At 56.4% G+C, this 21,053-nt stretch overlaps 1 protein-coding gene across 2 annotated transcripts in view; it reads right to left on the reverse strand.

The window, feature by feature from the left end:
- The window catches only part of MIDEAS (mitotic deacetylase associated SANT domain protein), a 68,795-nt gene that overhangs the window by 20,210 nt on the left and 27,532 nt on the right, over positions 1–21,053 (reverse strand). Inside the window, exons 1-3 of one of the 2 annotated variants that reach the window (XM_081509034.1) lie at positions 20,906–21,035; positions 20,645–20,791; positions 95–1,791 (exon numbers count right to left, since the gene is read on the reverse strand). In XM_081509034.1, the coding sequence (XP_081365160.1) occupies positions 95–1,552 (1,458 nt within the window). In that variant the 5' untranslated portion in view covers positions 1,553–1,791; positions 20,645–20,791; positions 20,906–21,035. Of the gene's footprint in view, positions 1–94; positions 1,792–20,644; positions 20,792–20,905; positions 21,036–21,053 lie in introns of those variants that run through there. The other variant, XM_081509033.1, reaches the window with a different exon arrangement.

Below are 21,053 nucleotides of genomic sequence, written 5' to 3' on the forward strand. Positions count from 1 at the left end.
GCCCTTGTGGACCTGGAGTCCCTTGCTCTCGCCTGGCCCTAGACACAGCTCACCCTGCCCTCTGCCAGGTCTGCCCCCAACCCCTGCCACTCACCTTTGTGTTCTGCAGCGAGGCCAGCTCCACTGCTTTCTGGGCCAGGGTCAGCAAATTGGCCTCCTGGGATGCCCGGCGCCTCCGTCGGGTGCTCTGGATCACCCCACTCCGTAGCACCTGCCCACAGTCCCCTGTGGCCACCCCCCTCATGCCCTCCTCACCGCCCATGACGGGAGCCTCCCGCTCCCGACCATTGGGTGCCAGTCTCTCCCCATCGGACAGCAACTGCGACTCCCTCAGCTCCAGCGGGAACCCCAGAGCTTCAGGATGGGGCTGCCCCAGGGGGCCGGGTGGTGGCTGCTGCGGGGCCCAGTGATGTAGGAACAGGTTGCTGGCGGGCTCCTGCCCAGGCTGGGTGCCGGCCCCATCCAGGGCGGTGGAAGGCAAGACGCCCTCCTTAGAGAGGCGGCGGGAACGGCGGGGGAAGGCGATCTGGGCCTGAGGTAGCACAGACTGCGGGGCCGACTCCTGCAGGAGGGCCTTGCGCAGTTCCGGGTTCATGTCAGGGTTGGGGGGGAAGGGGTAGGGTGCCATGCTGTGGTGAGCCAGGTGGGACTGCCCCAGCGGCCCGGCCGACTGCAGGCCAAAGTCCTGGGGCTGCTGAGAGGGTGGTGGCTGCTGCATGGAGTAGAAGTTCTCGAAGAGCTGCATCTGGGGCAGGGCCGCCTGCTGCTGCTGCTGCGGCGGCGGCGGCGGCTGCTGCTTCTGGGGCGGGAAGGCCGCGACGGGGTTGGGGGGCGGTGGGCCCTGCCGGAAGACCTGCCGGTTCACCTGGTGGCCGAACGCCAGCTGGAAGGGCTGCAAGGGCAGCGTCTGGTTTGGGGGCTTCTTGGCCACATGGAAAGAGTTCAGGGGCGCCTGGGGCCGCCCCACCTCCAGCTGCACCTTGGGCGGCACCATCGGCCGCACGGCGTTTCCGTAGCGGTCCAGTTGCGGCCCCCCTCCCTTCTCTCGCTTCAGCTGCTCCGGGTGGTTGTAGTAGGTAGAGACCCCCATGCCAGGATGAGGGCTCCCTTTGGGTCCGCTGTAGAGGGGCAGGCTGTGGCGGTTCCACGTCGAGTGGGGTGGAGGCTGGCCCGGCTGCTGCTGCCAGCCGCTGTCGCTGACACCCCCGCCCCCTCCCCGCTCCGGGCCCCGCCCTGGAGCCATCACGGAGTTGGGCCACTTGACCGAGCCCACCTGCTGGGACAGCATGGTCCGCTCAGACCCGTATACCACAGAGTTGAGCAGGGCCAGGCTGTTGGAAGGGGGCAGTTCCACCGGCTGGGAATGGGGAGCAGCCCCTGCTGGACCCTCGTGGGCAAAGTAAGGCTCCTCCTTCACTCTGGACGGCGGAGGGGCCGGGGGCTGCTGGGGGGCTTGCAGGGGTTGAGGCTGCTCCTTGGGAGCTGGTTCTTGGTCCCCAAAGAGGCAACGCTTCCGCTTGTTCTGAGCCTTGGGCTGGGCCTGGAGGTTCATGGTGTGGCCAGCCGGGGCCCCCGGCAGTGAGACTTACTTCACTAGTCGCCCATCCCCTGGGGGATGGTCCTGCTGGAAGCCCGGCCCTAATCCAGCAGCCAGAGGGGGGGTGTCAGAGGGAATGCTGGATGATGCGGTCAGGCACAGGGAGAAAGACTGGTGGGCTCTTGCTTTCTGCGGAGAGGCTCTCGGGCTCCTCTACTCGTCCTGGGTCATGATGCTCCACAGGGCCTTGGAGCCTGCAGACAGAAGAACAGCAACAGTGTCAGCCACAGCCTCCCAAGGATGCCCCCAAAGGTCAGTACGTGTGTGAGGGGAGGGCCTTGAGGGTCCTGCGGCTCCACTGCCTCCTGGGGACAAGCTCAAGGCCACAGACTGACCATGGCGAGGCAGCAGCCAGGGCCTTGGGGGAGCTACCAGGAGGCAGCAACATCTCCCAGGGTGCTCTGGGACTCTACCCTAGTCCCACCACCTCGCCCTCCTGGTTAGCGTCCAAGACGGCTCATTTGGTTGTGTAACTTCCGCTTAGCACAAAGGTACCTGCCGAGGGGGCAAGCTGGGGCTGAGATCCAGCCCGAGCCCCTGCAGTCAAGCTGGGATCAGGGGTGGCAAAGGCCATATGGGGTTCCCTTCTCCTCTGAAGCCAGGCCTCAGCCCACTGGGCAGCCAAGCAGGTCCTCTCACATTTTGGTCCAGGCAGTGGCCTCTCCAACAGAGCCAGCGGGAGTTTTTTTCAGCCAATGCCTCCTCTGACACTTCATGCACATCTCAGACAGGAAATGGAGAAAACAGGAGTCGCTCCCAACTGTGCAGCTGCGGGGTCGGGAGCCCCACGAGGCCCTTGAAGAGTCGAGGCCCAAGACTAGGCTGCTGTCCTCTGCACATAGGTGAGGCCCCAGAAGGGTGTGTGTGCAGTCCTAACCCCACCCCTGGGAGGAGCTGCTGGGTGGGACTGTGGCAGCCACAGTCTTCCCCACAGGAGCACAGAACCTGTTTTGCAACCTGGGCTGGCAGGTTGACAGGACTCAGCCTGGTAGCTGGTCAGCAGTCCCCACCCACCCTCTTCCACCGCCAAAGAGCTCTTGACATCTTGAGCAAAGAACAGCATAGCTGTGATACTGAGGGGAGGCATATTTCTAGAACACAAGTCCTGAAGGTTTCTCCCTGACACAGCATGACCAACGTGCTCACAGTGTTCCTGTGTTTGCTTTGTAACTTGATTTAAAAGCAACAACAAACAACCCAGGTCACTCTTTTTATCCTGCTACTGAACAGAAGGCATCCGGACCAGTATTTTATAATTTACATATGTTTTTATTACTTGCATGCAAGTTATAACTTACACCTATACTGTGCATGTATTTTTGAAGACTTTTTCTTTCTTCGGAGAGGGTTGGTTTCATTTTTTTGTTTTGTTTGCCTCTCTGGGAAGTTGGTGAGGGTGAGAGCTACATGGCCCACCTCTTGGCCAAGCTAAGATTCGGATCCAGAGCCACTCAGTCTAGAAGGGAGGGGAAGGGAGGGAGCTCGGGAAGCTCCCCACCACCACCCTGGTGAATACATCTGCAGGTCCTGGCTGACCTTGGTGTCAGAAACTAGACGCCCCAGGTCACCGTGAGCAGCCTGGGGAGTTCGCAGGAAACCAGTCAAGGGGCGCAGAGGCGGGCTGGCTGGGTTGGGGGCAGGCTCTGGTGTGAAGCTCTGGCTACACCCAGCGATGCCCCGGGCCGCAGGGAGGCGGCAGTGCTATCGCTCCTCTGCAGGCTTCCGCAGCTCCCTTCCCCTCCCAGAGCGGCCGTGACTCACCCCGGCCCCCCTGCTGCCTTTCACTTTCACCCAGCACCCAGAAGGGGAGGAACTTCCTCCTCCATTTCCTTCCTCAGCTCCTGGCCCTGCTGTGAGTGAGAGCGGCTCTCCGAGTGGCATCCCCTTTGTCTCGCCTGTGGAAGCTGGGGGAGGGCGAAGAGGGTATCCGAATCACCCAGGCGCACCCCCCTACCCCCTGCCGCACCTCGGGAGGGTTTGGGAGGCAGAGAGCGCCGAGGCCACAGAAACCACCTTCTGAACAAACCCCTTTCTTTTGCTTTTAAACTCTCACGCCCTGACACCCAAGCCAACACATGGAGCAGAGAGAGAGAGACCCACAAGCCAGCCCCCCAGATCAAAAACAAGCCTGGGCACCAGGGTGAAGCTGCAGGGTGGGACTATCCCAGAGTTGGCTCTGCCTCTCCAATCAGAATGAAGCACAAAAGACAGAGGAAGGAAGGACATGCTGTGTGTGTGTGTGTGTGTGCGCACGCGCGTGCGTGCGTGCATGTGCGTGTGAGTGTGTGTGTAAGGGGGTATGAGGGGGAGTTGGCAGGTCCACGTACAAGACAGAGGAAGGAAGGACATGCTGTGTGTGTGTGTGTGCGTGCAAGTGTGTCCGCGTGCGTGTGAGAGTGTGTAAGGGGGGGTACGAGGGGGAGTTGGCAGGTCCACGTGCCTCCAGGAGCAGGGAGCCTCCCCTCCCCTGACAGGGCAGACACAACACCCCCCACCCCCATCCCAGCCCTACTGCCTAGTGAGCCTGCAGCACAGGCTTGGAGCTTGGAGGAAGGGAAAGCCCACGTGGCCCATGGGCCCGGATGCACGTGCGAGTGTGTGCCTGATGGAGGTGCACAGGCATGGCCGCTCAGCGCAGAGGGGTTGGGGTTGGGGCCGGGGAGGTCGGGGTGGAGTCTGAGAAAGGGCATCCGAGAGGCAAGGCTGCTTCTGCCCCAGTCCCACGCTGGCTCAGCCGCAGCTGTTTGGTCAGGTCTGGTCTGCCGCCCATCAGGGAGGGCCTTGGCTCCTCACACCACAGCAGGTTTCCAAAGCTGCTGGGCCAGGGACTGGTTGAGAAAAAAATCAAAGGAGCCAACTCTGGGGAGGCTGAAGCTTCTGCAGAGGCCTCCCTGTCACCCCCCACTGGAACGCTGCTAATAATGCTAAGAGCACAGATACCCAAGCCTGCGACCCTCAAAGAAAGATCATTATCTGGGGGGGATGGGGAAAAGACTGGAAGACCTGAGAAGCCCAGTGGTAGGAGGGGAGGACACACCAAGACAGCAGGGCTAGGAGAAGTAGTAGTATTTATAATAATATGAACAACAAGAGTGCACCATGCCAGGCAGATCCTAAGTACTCTGCACATGTTTAATTCCCACAACAGCTTTATAAAGCAGCATGAAGCCAAAGCATGAAGCATGGTTATTTAAACCTCTATTTTACAGGTGAGTTAGGCTCTGAAGGGCTGAATAACTCACACGGTAATGATCCTGCAGAGCCAGGGCTTGAACTCTAAGACCAAGTTCTTATTCCTCATCCCCAACACATGCCGCTGGGCTTCCCTCATAACAGTTGGTAAATCATCTGCCTACAATGCAGGAGACCCGGGTTCAATTCCTGGGTCAGGAAGATCCCCTGGAGAAGGAAATGGCAACCCACTCCACTATTCTTGCCTAGAGAATCCCATGGACAGAGGAGCCTGGCAGGCTACAGTCCATGGGATTGCAAGAGTCGGACACCACTTAATGATTAAACCATCACCACCAAGGCATGCTGCTAAGACACCAGGGCCCTCTCTGCATACCACCCTCCCAGAGCACAGCAAGAATTATCTGGACACGGATCTCCCTCCTCATTGGTGCTGGGAAGCCCCTTAACTGAACAGCTGGTGGGTAAACCTCTCCTATTCTGCCCCAGTACAGCTGAGGCCCTCAGACCTGCAGGAAGAGAAGGAAGGGGGGTGGGGGGGTCCACACCACAGAGGCGCCAGCAGCCGTGGGAGGTCCACCCACAGGAAGGACCTGAGACTGCACTGGTCACTTCCACCTCACTCTCAGAGCTGGACCCTCCAGCCCCTGCAAGCCCACCCCTGCCTCAGTTCTGGGTGCTGCTGGTGGGGCTTCCAGCTCTCAGAGCCCACTCATACTTCACAGCCTGTAGCTCTGCCCAGGCCCAAGCCACATCCTCCCATTTCTTCTGCCCCAGCCCTCCTCCTCTGTCCCTCAGGTGGAAGTCAGCCTGGCCTTCCTCACAGTGAGGGAGAGGTAGGAAGCCATCCTTTCTGAAGGTTCTCACCCGATGCAACCCTGAGGTTTCAGGGAACGGGGTATAAGGAGGAACTCCTGCAGGCAGCTCGCCCTTGGGACCAGCTGCAGGGCCTCTGACAAACGGATGCAGAAACACGGCAAAAGGAAACCCACAGACATCATGGGGCCCCAGACACTCACACCCACTCTATCAGTCTGTTTGACTGTCTGTCAAGGCTCTATGCGCTCTTGCCTTCCTCCGGGAGCCTCGCTGCTGCAACCAGTCCCTGACCACACCTCAGACAGCCCTGGGCAGAAGACACAGCCAGCATCTGATCTCAACAGCCAGGGACCTCTGGGGCTTTCAGGAGGACCTACGGTGAGAAACACTTTCTCTCTACAGAGGAAAGCAGTGTAGACAAAGAAAAGATAATAGCGCTGAACCCACACGTGTTCTGCAGATACATGAGGGAAGGTGCCAAAAAGGCTCCTGGGTGTTCTGTGCTCGTGGTGACACCATACCCTCCAAGGACGGCAACTCAAACATACAGTGCTCCCCACATGCCACCAGCGGCCCAGCTGCATGTGGGAGAGGCTGGGAGAGGCCAGTGAGCCCTCACTGGCCATGGGGCTAGGCCATGACCACTAAGGGGACAACCCTCAAGCTTGGGGCATTCGGTGCAGTCATCTGCGAGACAAGACTGTTGTGAGTCAAGGTTATAGAAGCCAGGAAAGGGGTGCCCAGCCCAGTCCCAGTGGCCTTGGGGCCTCAGCTCTGGCCTGGGGATGACAGGGGACGGAAGGATCCCTCCACCCCAGGACGCTAATGCTCCAAGTTCCTGCTCTTACCTCTGCCACCCCCGGCCCCACAAACTTAGCAGCAGGAAGAGGGGAGTCAGAGCTCATGCATCTCCAACGTGAGGCAAACAGACCTAAATACGGCACCCGACAAGGACCCAGATCTCTAGGCCAGCCAGCTCCATATCTGGCTATCTTAGGACAAAGTCTGAACTCCCTATCTGGCCCACAAGTCCCTGAAGACTTGGGCTTCTGTCATTTGTGTCAACACTCCATGCTGGAGCCATCATTCAGAGCGGCTCCTGCTCCAAAACCCTGTTCCCCCTTTGTTCCAGGTCTCTGACTAGGAGGTTCCCCTGACAAGTACACCTTTCCACCTTTTTCATCTGACCAAGTCCTACTCATCCTGCAGGTCCGATAGACACTGCTTCCTCTGGGAAGTCTCCCCTCATCCCAAGTCGGAGCCAGGGACTATACTCTGAGCCCATAATACCTCCTAAACGCCATGGCTGGGCTCAACCCACTGAATTCCAGATGCCTATTTCTTTGTTCCCCAGCAGACAACAAGCTCCAGGGGGCCAGAGTCGACAGATCATTGTACCTTGGCTCTCAGCTTGTACCTGCCTCTTAGGTTGCTCACTCAAGACTGCACCCAAAGTGAGTCAGAGCCCTGCCTGGGCAGAGCCACTGTTCATGCCCGTGTGTCCACCCTGGGCTCCTGCCCAGCTCTGACTTCCGGTCCCTCTCCCTGATGTACATAAGAGCTCCTGAGCACATCACCCTGTGATGAAATGAAGTCCAGCCTTTTAACCCCATCAGTGGCCCCAGACCCCATCCACTAAACGGAACACAAATCCTTTTCCAACTGTGGGCCCCTAAGCTACTTGTCCCCTGACTATCAGTCACTGCTTCACATGCAGGTCAGGACACGCAGGACAGTGGAGAAAGTGCTAGCCCCCACTGTTGTCCCCTGGCCCATTCTTTTTTCCTGCAAGGCTTCCCACTCCTGCCTAGACCAAGGCCAGGGACATGAGCCTGTGGATCTGTTTACCTCAAGCCCTGACATGGCTGAGCAGAGCCAATGTGTCTGGCTATGATGCCCAGGGCAGTGACGAGGGGCCCTCTCCAGAGGAGCCCGGCACAGCCCAGCTGGCCCTCCAGCCCAGGCTCATATCCTGAAAAGCTCTTGCTCAGATATTCTGGGGCCATTGGCTGCAGGTAGACTGGGCAAACGGCCCACAACTGCCATCTTGGGCCAGCTAGAGCTGCCCAGGCCCTAGGTAGACCTTACCTCTGGACACAGAGTAATCATTTGCAGTGCTGTGTGCTCCTCTCTAACTGGAAGTTCACACCCAGGCTGAAGTGCCCCATTTCTCCAAGCCACTGGACACACAAGTTGTATTCTCAGGAGGCATGTAAAACCAATAAGGAAGGAGACGCCAGCCACAGAGATGAGGACCTGCCTCCCACAAGTGTCGCTTCCCCTGGGGGTGTGAGAGAACAGCCCCATGATCTGCCTGTTCCCAGCCCAGAGAGTGTCCTCGGATTATCACTTCTCCAGACTGAACCTCAGCCTTGAAATGCAGAGGCCAGGCTGACAGGCCAGGGTGTCATGAGTCCCAGGGGTCCCAGCCGTCAAGCTGGACAGGCTCAGAGGCTTGGCCAGGGTTCGAGCTGCCTGCAGTTTGAGCTTGGACTGTAACAATGCCAACACGGAGATGCTTTTAAAGGGATACAAGTGAGAGGAAATCCTCTGCCATAGGAGGCACCCCTTATGGGGCTTCATTCAGGCATCTCTCTTTATCATCCCTTCCCCTACTGCCCGCACAAACACCCCCAGGATGTCTGAGAAAGTCGGGACACTCAGATCCGTTTTACAGCAGGGAAGCTGAGGCAGAGAGAAAACTTCGAGGTTGAGGCAGAGCCTGGAAAAGACTGAGCTCCTGGTCCAGCTTTTGTCCACACTCGGTGGGGATTGGCTTGCCTCCCTCCTGGGCAAGGGCCACTGAGGACCACAGGCAGCTCAGGAAATCCCCTTCTACAGCACTCAGGACTTCCGGGGGGGGAGGGGGAAAGTGGAAGCTGGCAGGCTTGGGCTGTCTCCAGAAGAGACAAAGCAAGTGTCCCTGCAGCCAGCCCTTCAGTGACTGAGCCTCTGGAGAAGGCTTCATGGGGACTTCACAACCGTCTCTAGGCCTTACAGGGTTCACGCCACCAGAGGCTGCTCCAGTTCCACCCTCCCCTTCTGGAAGGGCCTGGCTCCTCTTCTGGAATGGCCTGGCTTGCTGGCAGGTCTAGGGCAGGGCTCCCTGGAGTCTGTGCCTTAGCACCAGTGCCAGACTCTGCCCCAGACTAACATACAGAGAAGGCCACTCGCAGGGACCTCCCTCATTCTGGCCCTGCCCCGCCTGTTCCCCCCTGTAGCCGTGCAGGTCTGCCCACGGCCCCTTCATCCACTCAACAAGCATTTGCCGAAAACTGGCTATAAGCCAGGCTCTGAGGAGACACAGGAGATGAGGTACAGTCCCTACCCACACAGAGTTACCAGTCCAGTGCGGGAGAAAAACAGAACACACATGAATTATAATGCAAGGTGGCCTGTCCTGGGGCTCGAGATACATGCAGGAAATAAGTGACCCTGGGAAGAATTCCCTGGCTCTGAGCCTTGGCTGGAGCAGTTCACTCTGCCTGGAAGCCCTGCCACCACTCTGACAACCTGCCTCCCTTCAAAGCCTACCTCCTCCAGGCAGCCCTCCAGCACACACAGTTCTCACCCTTTCTGAATCTGCATGCTTTTACTCGGTGTTAACCACGAGTCCACAAGGCTTCTTCAGTTCCCTTCTGTTTCTGCAGCAAGGCTGGGAGAAGCAGGGCCTGGAGGCAATGTGGCCCAGTGGAGGGAACAGTGAACTGGTTGTCAGGTAACCGTGCCTGGTCTAGAACCCACCACTCATTGGTTTCTTCTGCCTTTGAGGAATTTAGGAGCGAGGGAGAGGGGGACCAAGGCCTGTGTCCAGGAATCACTTTTGTGAGAAGCGACTGCCACAAGACAGAGTAGCCACTAGCTCTGCTCATGTGTCCAATGAGTGTGAATATTACTTACTTGTACAACCACTTATTCCCACCTGAGAAAGGAGGAAAGGTTAGCTCTGAAAAGTAACTTGTACCAGGTCACAGCCTGAGGTCCCAAGGGAAGAGCCAGGACTCTAATCCAAGCCTGCCACCAGGTCTCTATCACACTCTGCTGCCTGTGAGTGTTGAGCAGTGGTTCTCAAACCCACCCTGAGAGATTGGTTCATGGGTCTGGTAACAGGGTACAGGCTCCAGGTGGGGAAATCCACGGTGCTTCCTGAGCAGCCCAGGTGGTGCCCAGGTGCTGGAGCAGAGGAAAGGCTAGAGGTCAGATCCTGGCCCAGGGCAGTTTCCAAGGACCTACTGCTTCTCACTCCCCTGGGAGCCACCTGCCAGGTCACCGTGCCCTGCCCAGGAGGCACGAGGGGTCCCAGGAGCCCTAGGGCTGACTGTGGCTCTTACAGGGCCTAAGCCCCACCTGAGCTTTTACTACCTGGCAGACACTGCTGAGTATACCGCAGGCAACATCTTATTTAACCCTCAGTCTTCTTTGTCCCATTTTACAGGTCTGGAATGATATCTATTTAACACAAAAGAAGGTAGTAATAGAGTAACAGAGGAACAAAAAAAGACATCAGACACAGTAATCAAACAGCAAAAATGGCAGACATATAATCTAATCTTTTCAATAATTATTTTAAATGTAAACAGATTAAACACCCCAATTAAAAGGCAGAGGTTGGGGAAATTCAAAAAAAACAACAAACAAACATGATCCAACTGTTAACAAGAGACACACACTTTATATTCAAAGACACGAATAGGTTGAAAGTAAAAGGATGGGAAAAAAGTATACCATGCTAACAGTGACCAAAAGAGCTGGAATGGTTAGGCTAATATTAGACAAAATAGACTTTAAGACAAAAACTCTTAGAGACAAAGAAAGATGTTTCATAATGGTAAAAGTGTCTATCCATCAACAGGATATTATAATTATAAATGTATGTGTATCTAACAACAGAGCCCCCAAAACACATGAAGCAAAAACTGTCAAAACTGAATGAGAAAACAGACAATTCAACAATATTTGGAGCCTTCCCTTTCAAGAGTGGATAGAACAATTAAACAAAAGATCAACAGGGAAACAGAAGACTTGAACACTATAAAGCAAATAGACCTAACAGATATCCATAGAACATTCCACCCGACAACAGGAGAATACACATTCTTCTCAAGGGGACACAGAATATTCTCCTGTAAGGATCATAAATTAGGCCATGAAACAAGTCTCAAGAAGTCTGAAAGGGCTGAAGTCATACAAAGTATGTTTTCCAATCAAAATGAGATAAAATCAGAAACCAAAAATAGAAGGAAATTTGGGGAATTTACAGGAAATGAAGGTTAGAAGTAACTTGTCAAGTTCTCACAGCTCAGAAAGGCCACTCCCTTACTGAGACCATGTTCTCCACACCTTCTGCACAGCCCTAGGAAGCCACACATCTCAGACTTTTGCAAATGCCTGGGTAGCCCCTCTCCCAGCCACCACCCCAGACACACACTGAAACTGACCCCAACCCCAAGCTTGATCCCAGAATCAAAACAAGCTGGGGAGGGAGAGCCCTTTAGAGCTATCACAGCTTGTTAACCAGCCCAGCTTCTCCCTGGGAAAATGGCCACAAGCAAAAATTTCACTCCCCCAGCCAATCTACAGAATGCCCAAAAGGCAGATCCTTCCCCCAAAGAAGGAAGCTAACATTTACAGAGGACTTCCCCCATGCCAGGCAGTTGACATATCCTACTCTACAAACACAGTCTCCCTACCCAGGCATCTCCTCATTGTCCCCATGCTACAGAAGGAAACTGAGGCTCTGTCAAAATCTTGTCATCTGCCTTTAAAGTCCCTGGTCCTAAAAAAAAAAAAAAAAAGTCCCTGGTCCTTTCATCATACTTCCAGAAAAAAGTCTCAAATCGTGTTGTGGGCTTCAAAAGGAATGCTACACATGAGAACCCCACAAAGCCAGCTGTGGACCCTCCACTTTCTCACGTTTCCTCCTAGAATTGCTGCTTTTCCTGGGGCCGTTTCCAAGTAGAGCATATTATATAAGACTCCCTCCCAAGAAATAACCCTAGCCCTGGTGTGCAGGAACAGGCTCCCTCAAAATCACAAGCATCTCAAGACCCTCTTGGAAGTTAGGAGAGCCCATAGTGCTTTGAGGTGGGAGGACGATGGGGGTGAGTTGGGAGCTGCAGAGTCAGCAGGATCACCCTCTGGAATAAGGGTCTCCACACCACATGGAGAAAGGTGGCTCGTGTCTCTCTTCAGAGCCAACCACTAAAGCAGAGCTACAGCTGGAGAAGCTAAACAGATTCCAAATCTCAAGGGATGTCGCAGTTCACTCGGTTCAATTCCACCAAGAGCCCAGAGAAGGAAAGAAACTTGCCTGCAGATACACAGCCAGGAGCAAGAATCAAGGATGCCAACAATGCTTCATGCCACCATTCAGGAGGTCCCACCTTTTGGCAAGACACGAAGCAGGGCTTGGAGCCCAACATCGCAAAAACAAGGCTTCTATTTCACCATCATCAGCACCTCCAACATTTCCAGAGGGCACTATGTGCCAACCATGGTGCTGAGGCCCCTACACCCATGATCCTGTTAAATCCTCAAGATAAGGTGGGTATGATGACACTCTCCCTTCTCAGCGAGGCACCTGAAGAGCTGTGGTCATAGGAGTACAGAGGCCAGGACTGGAACCCAGAGCCCTGTCTGCAGGGCCGCAGGCTCAGTCACCTGCTGGGGAGCACCTCAGGCTCTTTGGGATGGATGGCAGCAGCCTCTGGGCTGTTTCCGTCTTCTCCCTGGCTTCAGCTGGCCTGAAAACCGCTGTCATGTCCTGGAAGTGTGGCTGGTCAGGAAAGGTGAGTGAGCAAGGCCTGGGAGGCAAGTGTCTTTTGAAGATGAAGACGCTATTACTGGTGATCACCATCACTGGGCCAACTTGTAAAGCTCAACATCTTCAGTTTAAGAGGAAGCCACATCCCTCCCACACGCTCCAGCCCCACACCCACGGTCGGCCAACAGCTCTTTAAAAATAAAGCAGTGACTTGCCTCAAATCCCCATGGGGGCCCAGGCTCCTGTCCCCTCCCCCAGCACCCTGAAATCTGGGTAAGGTCAGTCCATGCTTGGGTTACTTATTAGTGCCAATGGCCCCCACCCAGGGCGCCGAGCATCAGCCCCAGCACCTCTCTGCATGGGACTCTCAGAGGGTTTCTTCTCAAGAAGTGAATCTCCAAACAAAGGTTGTTCACTGTGCATCCTGAGTAAAGGAGACAGATGCTCAAGGCCACCCCAAAAACCATTGGTCCAAATCTTGATTTCATGGCTGATGGGACTGAAATCCCGAGAGGTAAGGTGACTTGGCCAAGAACACACGGTCAGGGTCCGCAGGGGATGTTCTCAGACTCAGGGCTCTCTCAGACCTGGCACTGCAGCCTCTCCTTCTTGGGAGGAAGGGGGAGGCGGGTGTCTAGCGTGTGGTGTCTTCATCAGCTCTGGCTCTCCCGCCTAGCCCGCCCTAGAAGGAACTAAGACCTACCTGACGGCCTGGGGAGAGGGAGGAAAGGGAGTTTTTTTTTTCTTTAGGGAGTGTTTTTTTTTTAGTGGGGGGGCACCCTGCTGGTTTGGAGGATAAGAATGGGGACAATATGGCTCTCCAATACCTGTCAGTGACCAAGAAGCACAAAACCTTGCTGCCAGCAAGCGTGGGGGCTCTCAGCATGGCTGCCTGGGGCCTCCCAGATGGGCTGCGGAGCGGGCACAGTGCCAGCCGCCTGCCTCACTCGTCCAGCCGTCCAGTCAGTGTCCAGTCAGTGTCACGGCCTTTCTCAGGCCCCGGTCAAGATGTAGGGCCTTTGCCAAAAGCTCACACATTCCTTGCGTTTCTCTGGGTCTCTGAGCAGCTGCTGCAGGCCCTTTTCTCCTGTGTTGATTTATTCTTTATTGTTCCTGAAATACACCCAGAGGCCTTTGGCACCCAGCACCGGCAGAGCATCCAGTCCAAGCCCCAAGTACACACCAACCGGGCTCTCTGGGACCTGGGCCAAGTCAGTTGGAATGATGGGCCCTGGGGTCACACCCAGCAGCCAGGAAGGGAGGCCCAAGATCCCACCTAACCCCAGCCTGTGGCCCCAGAGCTGTTCTCAGGACAAACAGTGGCTGGGATATTTGGGGAGGAGGAGATGCTTGGAAGGTCTCTGGGAGGCCTAAACTAAACCTTTCCACTCCTCTCATGCATGAGTGACTTCCCCAACAATCCACCACTGCCCACCCCCAACCCCCCGACACACACACACACACACACACACACACAGAGCTGACCCCTATGTGCCTACTGACCTCCGCAGCAGGGCCTGGGGGCCTGGTGGCTCAGGCTGGGCTTCTGGCTAGCCTGTAAAGTCTGGAGAGAGAGGCCTCAGAGGGGTCTTCCCCACCCTTCCCTGCCCAAAATATCTCCCCTATCAGCCAGTCTAATGGTGCCTGAATTCCTACCATCAACACTTCATTCCAAGGGTCAAAGCATTGTTCCCTGAGCACATGAAAACAGCCCGGCAAGGTGTGGGAGCTGCCTGGTAAAAAGACAGGGCTTTGGGGTCAAACAGAAGGTGTCCCGGCTTCTCCAATTGCCTGCCTCTCTGTGGGCCTCAGTTTCCCTACCAGTAAATGGGCATAATATCTTTACCACATAGTTACTGCAGGATTAAATGAGGGTTTTATATATGTACACATATATACATATATATGTGTATATATATGCAGTGTCTGGCACAAAATAAGAGCTCGATAACTATGATTTCATTCCCCCTTGCGGGGCAGGGGCAGATCATTCATGATTCATCTTCAACACCTGGAGGGCAACAAAATGGCCTGACCCTTCCAGTTCCCCAGTCAGCTGAGAGAAGGACTGGCCAGGCAGGAAGAGGAAAGGGGGACCAGGAGTCCCGGCAACAGCATCAGCCTCTGCAGGCATCTGGCCCAGGGGCCCAGGAGAAGCACTCAGCACAGGCCTCCCCAGACCTTCCCAGCTGTGTCAACAGGGCCTGCAGGGACACCGTGGGACAAGAGCCCCGGGATGAAACCTGGCAGGGCTTCCAAGCACTTAATAGTGCCTCCATTCTCCTGGGCTCCCTCTCAAAGCAATAAAAGGGAAAGTGCCATCACCTGAGGGAGTCGGGGGTGGGGGGTGCAGTCTGCTACAGACAGTCTGGGCAGGAATGCTGGAGGCCACGGGGCCTGCAGGGAGCAAGGAGGCCTGCCCCGAGGCCACCACAGTGAGTGTCCCACAAGTAGAAGTGCTCGCCTGGTTATTTTTGGCAGCTCTTCTGCCCAAAGCCAGCAAGGAAAGGCAGCTGCTAGCAACATGGAAGGGCTGTTTATGCTCAAGTGTGCAAGCAGTGAGCAGGGATTAAAAAGAGCAGCAGTAGCCGCCGAGCAGAGGGGCCTCTGCCCATGTCTTCCTCTCCTGACTGTCCTGTTCGGGCCAATCTGCACACTGCAGAGCGCACAGAGCGTGGGTACTTCTGCTTTCAGTCAGATCCAGTCTCCCAACCGCAAAACTCACTCTCTCACACACAGACACACACACACACTCACACAGAGACAAATAAATAACTATGGAGCCAGCCGAAGACGGGGCCACACCCAGGAGCCGAGACAGTATTCCTCTGGGCTCTTCCTGCACTGAAGCGGCCCTTCCCTGTTTCTCAACTGGGAGGGGCAGGACAGTGGACCAGGGACAGGACACGGGAGCCTTTCCCCCTTCCTAAAGCGAAAGTGGGGACAGTCTATAGAACCTCAAGGAGCTCGCTGCCTTTCAGCTTCCCTGTCTGAACGTGAAGGACTAACTGTCCCAAAGTGTTTTCCAGCTCTGGGGTGACTCCTGGAAGCTGGGAAGCCCAGAACAACGGCCCCGGGCTGGCTGAGGAGGTCAGACAGAGCCAGGTCAGGTGGGGAGGAGGATCTGAGGCCGGCCAGGTGTGCCCCAAGAGCTGCCAGCAGGCTGGGAAGAAGAGAAGGTGGAGGAAAAGCAGGAGGAAGGGGGAGAGAGGCCAGCCCACACGCACTCTTGGGACTCTTGAGTTATCACTCTGGCTGTTTCTAAGCTCCTTTCTGAGCTCTGGGGCCTTCCCCTCCAAACAGCTGGCAAATTCTGGCAACAGCAAGCTGGCTTGGGGCCTCTGTCCACCCAGCTGCTGGAAAAAGCTAGGAATCGAAATCCCTCACCATTTTCCTTTCTCTCTTGACCCCACCTCCCTGGAGATGGGTGGCCTTCCAGAGGGAACCCCCTTCTGGCTGCAAGCCTATTTATTGTCCTTCCCTCTCTCCAAGCTTAGACCTGGACAAACCTGCCCTGGCCGCTCCCGTCCTCCGTTCCTGAGGCTCCTGGAGGAAGAAGCATTGCCTGGAAAAAAAGAGGTCTCACCACGAGCTCCCTGTGGCTGGAGAGAAAGGCAGAGGGTACAGGGAGCATCTTCCGCCTGGCCATAGTACCAGACTCTGTTCCAGGAAGAGTACAATCAACAACCACTGCCAGGGACGCCTTCGGCCTCCAGCTCCCTGTGCTCCACACCCATCCCCGAAAACCACAGCTAGCAAGTCGAGTCCCTCAGGGAGCCCTCGACCCTCACCCCTGCAGAACCCCAGCTCTCTTCCCACATGTGGCAAGTTTCTTCTTATATAATAATACCTTGGTGGCCCTCCCACACACACCCTCCCACTCTGCCTCTGCTACTTCAATTGCTGAAAGAGCCAAGGCTCTCTTAGGAGCAACTCCCACCCCAGGCTCCACCCCAAACCTCCACTGACATCACACAGAGAGACTTCAGGTGAAGCAAAGACAAGGGGACTTTTTCCCTAACTGAGAAAGCCGCCTTCCTCTCACCCACGTGAGCAGTTCAGCCTGAGGCCTGGGCGGGTAGGTTCCTGAGAGCACAATGTGATCTCTGGGAAGTTGAGCCCTTAACCCTCAGCTGCAGGGACACAACCTCTCGCAAAAGGACCCAGGCAGCAGGGTCTGGGCTGGTCTAGGTAGGAGTGTATCACGCAGTTCCGCCCAAGGTTTAGGGAGTTCAAACAGGAGCTTTATTTCCACAAGCCCCAGTGGCCTGGAATCCGGGCACCCTCCTATCACAAGCAGCATACCTTTCCTGCTCCCTTCCCTGGAAGGGGCTTCCATGGTGGCTCAGATGGTAAAAAAAAAAAAAAGCATCTGCCTGCAATGCGGGAGACCCAGGTTTGATCCCTGGGTTGGGAAGATCCCCTGGAGAAGGAAATGGCAACCCACTCCAGTACTCTTGCCTGGAAAATTCCATGGACAGAGGAGCCTGGTAGGCTTCAATCCAAGGGGTCGCAAAGAATCAGACACGACTGAGCGACTTCACTTCACTTCCCTGGAAGGAGCAAAAGGCACTCAGGAGCTGGGCGCGGTAGGAGTTGGTGAGATGCTAGCCATCATCTGTTGAGTACCTGCTACATACAGGTCAGTCACTTTGCATGCATGATCTTGTTCAACCTTCACAGCAACCCCATGAGGAATTATTATTCTCCCCATTTTATAGGTGGGGCAACTGAGGTTCAGGAAGGTAATCAGCGCTCAGAGCCACATGGCAAGCAGGGAAGCTGAAGAACAAACCCAGGTCGGCCGGGGCCTCGTTCACTTGTGCCTGCCAGGCTTCCTTCGGAATCACTGTCCAGCTACTGTCCACACGCCATCCAGGAGTGGTGTTCGGAGTGTGGGGACAGAAGTAGGTGTGGACAAGTTTTGCCTGATGGCTCTGGAATCTGAACTGCTGCTGCCCTGCTAACTTTATTGTTCCCAGGTATGTGACCATGAGGGCCCTATAAGTGTGTGTGTTGTTGGGGGTGGAGGGAGGGTGATCTGGATTCCAAAGAGCAGTTTCCAACACCGAACTTATGCTGTAATGCTTCTGATTCATAAAATGAGCTCACAGTCTCACAGTATCCTGAATGTTGCTTCGAATGCAAATGCAGATCCTGTAAGTAAGAACTGGGGATTTCAGCACACTCCACCCAGCTCCAGCCCAACTCGAAGAGTTTAGTTCAGCCCCATACAGGCAGGGTGATCCCATGCAGAAGCTACTCTTCCAATGGAACTTGACCCCTGGCTGCATTTTCTGGAGCCTTTGGCGTGTCCGGGAAGAATGGAGGCCCCAGGCTGTTTCTATACTAATGCATGCACACACAGGAAGGGTGCCAACTGGCCTGGCCAAAGGAAATGCCCAGGTTAGCAGATTCCCAGGCAGGAGGCTCCAGTACCCTTTCATTCTGAAGTCCCTTTGGGATCAGGATTACTGGGACACACTCTCCAGAAGGCCAGCCATTGGGCAGTGCCAGGAGACTGGGTTCACCAGTATCCGAATCACACATGGACCAACTCCTTTGAAACCAATGGCAGAGTATAAAATCCAGCAGCCAGACTCACTGGGCCCTCCACATGCTAAGTTTACAGTTTTTGGACAGAGATCTTTCATTCCCTTGTTCAGCTAAATACTAGATGTCGGACACTATGGGAACAACATAAAGCATATACTAGACGAGTTATGGTAATGCTGAAACGAGCTTTCACCATTTGATGTTTAGATACTAACCTGCAAAATCCTCACCACAACTCTATGAAGGTATAGAAACCCTAGCTCCCATTCTGTGTTTTGACCACCACCCTACAGTAGGTACACAAATTACTATATAAGGAGTATTCAGAAGGCTGAGGCTTCTCCAAAGAAATGGCATTTGAAACAGGATTACAAGGATAAGCCGGAGTCGCCCCACTACTTGTGGTCATCCTCATTGCACAGGAGCAAGGGCTCCTTCTGTGAGACCCAACTGCATCAGAGGGGTTGTCAAAGCCAAGATTCCTGGGCGGATCCCACTCCCCATTATGGTATTCTCTGCTCTGTGCTCCCCTCCCCCCACCCTTCTCCCACTCAGGAGGCCAAGGCCTTGGCTCCACTGGGCAGCCCTTCCCTGAGTTCCCCTACCACAGGAGGCCTTCAGCTAAAATCTGTAACTGCATATTGCCTTTTTATTTTTTCTCCATTTATTAAAAGCAGTGGCCCACAGGGCTAAACACTCAAGCTATTTTTAAACACCACATTTAAAAGCTGAACTCTCATCCCCACGAGCACTCCAGGGCACTCTTTCCAGTTGAGGGGGGTAGGAGGGTGGGAGGTGAGGGGCTGACAGAGCCAGGAAGAGAGTGGGTTCTCCCCGATGCTTGGAGAGGCCACACTGGCAGCAGTCAGGTTTTCCCAGAGCGAGTTGCATGGCTGGGGGAGTGGGAGAAGGAACCCTCCAGTTCTTCACTTCCCTGGCCCCTGGGAGCTACTCAGACCAGAGTAACCTGCCAGAGGCCAATTCAATTAGAGAGGAGACTGGGCCAGAGACATGCGATGAGATGGTTTATCACAGTAATTGAATGTTTACACTCCTATTATTCACTGTCCAGAGCCGTAGGAAAAAAAAAGGATCCATAAATTTCCAACCAGGGATGGCTTCTCCTTTCCCCTTCCTCCTGAAGCCTTCTAACCACCTATGAAAACGGTACATTTCTCTGACGTTAAAGCGGCACGTGCCCAGCATCACTGGGAGGTTCTGGAGCAAGACAGATGATTTCCTTGCCTCAGCCGGGGCCCCACAAGCAAGGAGAGGCTTCTCCGCAGAGCTGCGGTTCATCCTCCTTCATCAAGGCTCCAGCCTCAGTCCTGGAGCTGCAGGGCCCAGCAGAGGCCAGACCTCCAGGAGGCCACCAGGCAGGCTCCCTCTGCTGGAGCAAGCCAGACCTCCCACCCCACCCCCACCCCCGCCCGTCACCACTGCCAACAGGGATCCCCTGCACACACGTGCCTAGGTGGCCTCCATAGTCACCCAAGGCCAGCCAGCTCTCACCCAGCCCACCGTTCCCTGAGTAAGGCTCCACAGGCTGGCACCCAGGTCCCTGTGGGACGGTGGAAGCAGGAAGTAGCCACTAAAGTTTGTGACCGACAAAGTTTTAAATGGGGGAAGGAACTTCCCCTTTCATCCTTCCAGCAGCTCACTCGGGAGGCTGGGCTGGAATGCCCAGGGTACCCCACCCCACCCCAACCCCCGCTTAGGCTGGCAGGTACCTCCTCCAGGCCTGCCTTCCTGAGACTTCCTTGGGGCTGAGGCTTGAAAGCCCCAGGCCTTTAAATCCAGAAGCCTGGGTGGGGAGCCCTGGAGGTGCAAGCGCTCCTGCATGAGTGAAATGAAAGACTTGTGTGACCACCTCCACCAAGCCGGCCATACGCAGGGTCCAGAAAAAGACCCGGGCTCCCGAGCTCCGCATGGGAACCACCAAACGCACCACCACCAGGTGAGGCGGCTGGAGGGCTCCGCAAGCCCGAGCGGCGCGGGGCGCGCGGGGGCGACCGCGGGGTGACAGGTCCGAGGTGCGCCAGCAGCGCCAGGGTGCGCGGGGTGAGGCCGCTCCGCCCGCCCGCAACGCTCCAGCTTAGGCCTCTGCTGCACCAGCTCCGGTTCCCCACCACCTCCGTCCCCAAAACTCCGGGCGCGGGCGCAGTTTCCACGTCCACTCTCCGGTGCAAGGGGAAGGGCTCCCAGGCCAAGTTCCCGCAGCTCGCGAGCCACCCCCCACCCCTCGCCTCCCGGAACCGGGCTAGGTCATGCAAGTGAGTCCCGTAGGACACCACGTTTCGCTCAGGCAGAGGAGGAGCAGCCGTATTCCTGAGCTTGCTGCGACCGCCAGCGTGGGCCCGGCGGCTTGGGAGGGTTTTCCTGCCCGGGCCGCGCCCGGGTGGGCGGGGGCCGCGCGCGAGCTGCGTAGCTGCACAAACACGCCGCTGCGGGCCCGGGGGGTGCGGGCCGCGGAGGGGCGCGCGGCGGGGCGGCAAACGCACGCACACGCGCGCGCTTCCCCCGCCGCCCGGGCAGTAGAAGTTGCCGCCGCCCCGCGCCCCCGCTCCGGGCCGCGCCTGCAGACCTGCAGCCCGCGCGCCCAGCAGCCGCCTCTGCTCGCGAGCAGCCCGGGGTCCCTTGCCCACCGCCGCCGCCAGGGCGGGCTCTGCGCCGAGCCGCGTGCAGGCCTCGGCCGCCGGCCTGGCAGCCCCACTTACCCCGCTCCGGCCCGAGCTCCCGCATCGGCTGTCCTCTTTCCGCCGCGGGCCGCCGCCTTGGGTCGCCTCCCAGGCTCCAGCCGCCTGCACGCACTCCCGATTTTAAAAACAAACAGGCGCCTCCGCCGCCGCCGCCGCCCCGCGGCGCTCGCAAGGTTTCCGCCAGCCCGCGCCTCCGAAGGCTGGGAAGTTTGCTGGCGGGGCCCGGGCGGGACGCGCGGGCTGTCACCCCTTGCTTGCGGCGCAGGAGCCTCGACGCACCCCGCGCCTGTGGTTTCCGCCTCGCGATCGCTCTCCCTCCCTCCGTGTCACCCCCAGTCCTGCGATGCAGTGTCAGGATTGCACTGCTCTGACTCATCGGTTGAGCTCACAGCTTGAAAAAAAAAAAAAAGGAGAGAGAGAGAGAGGG

Source organism: Giraffa tippelskirchi, chromosome 7 (genome assembly GCF_054371585.1).
Source record: "Giraffa tippelskirchi isolate mGirTip1 chromosome 7, T2T-mGirTip1v1.2.pri, whole genome shotgun sequence".
In the NCBI taxonomy this organism is placed as follows: domain Eukaryota; kingdom Metazoa; phylum Chordata; class Mammalia; order Artiodactyla; family Giraffidae; genus Giraffa; species Giraffa tippelskirchi.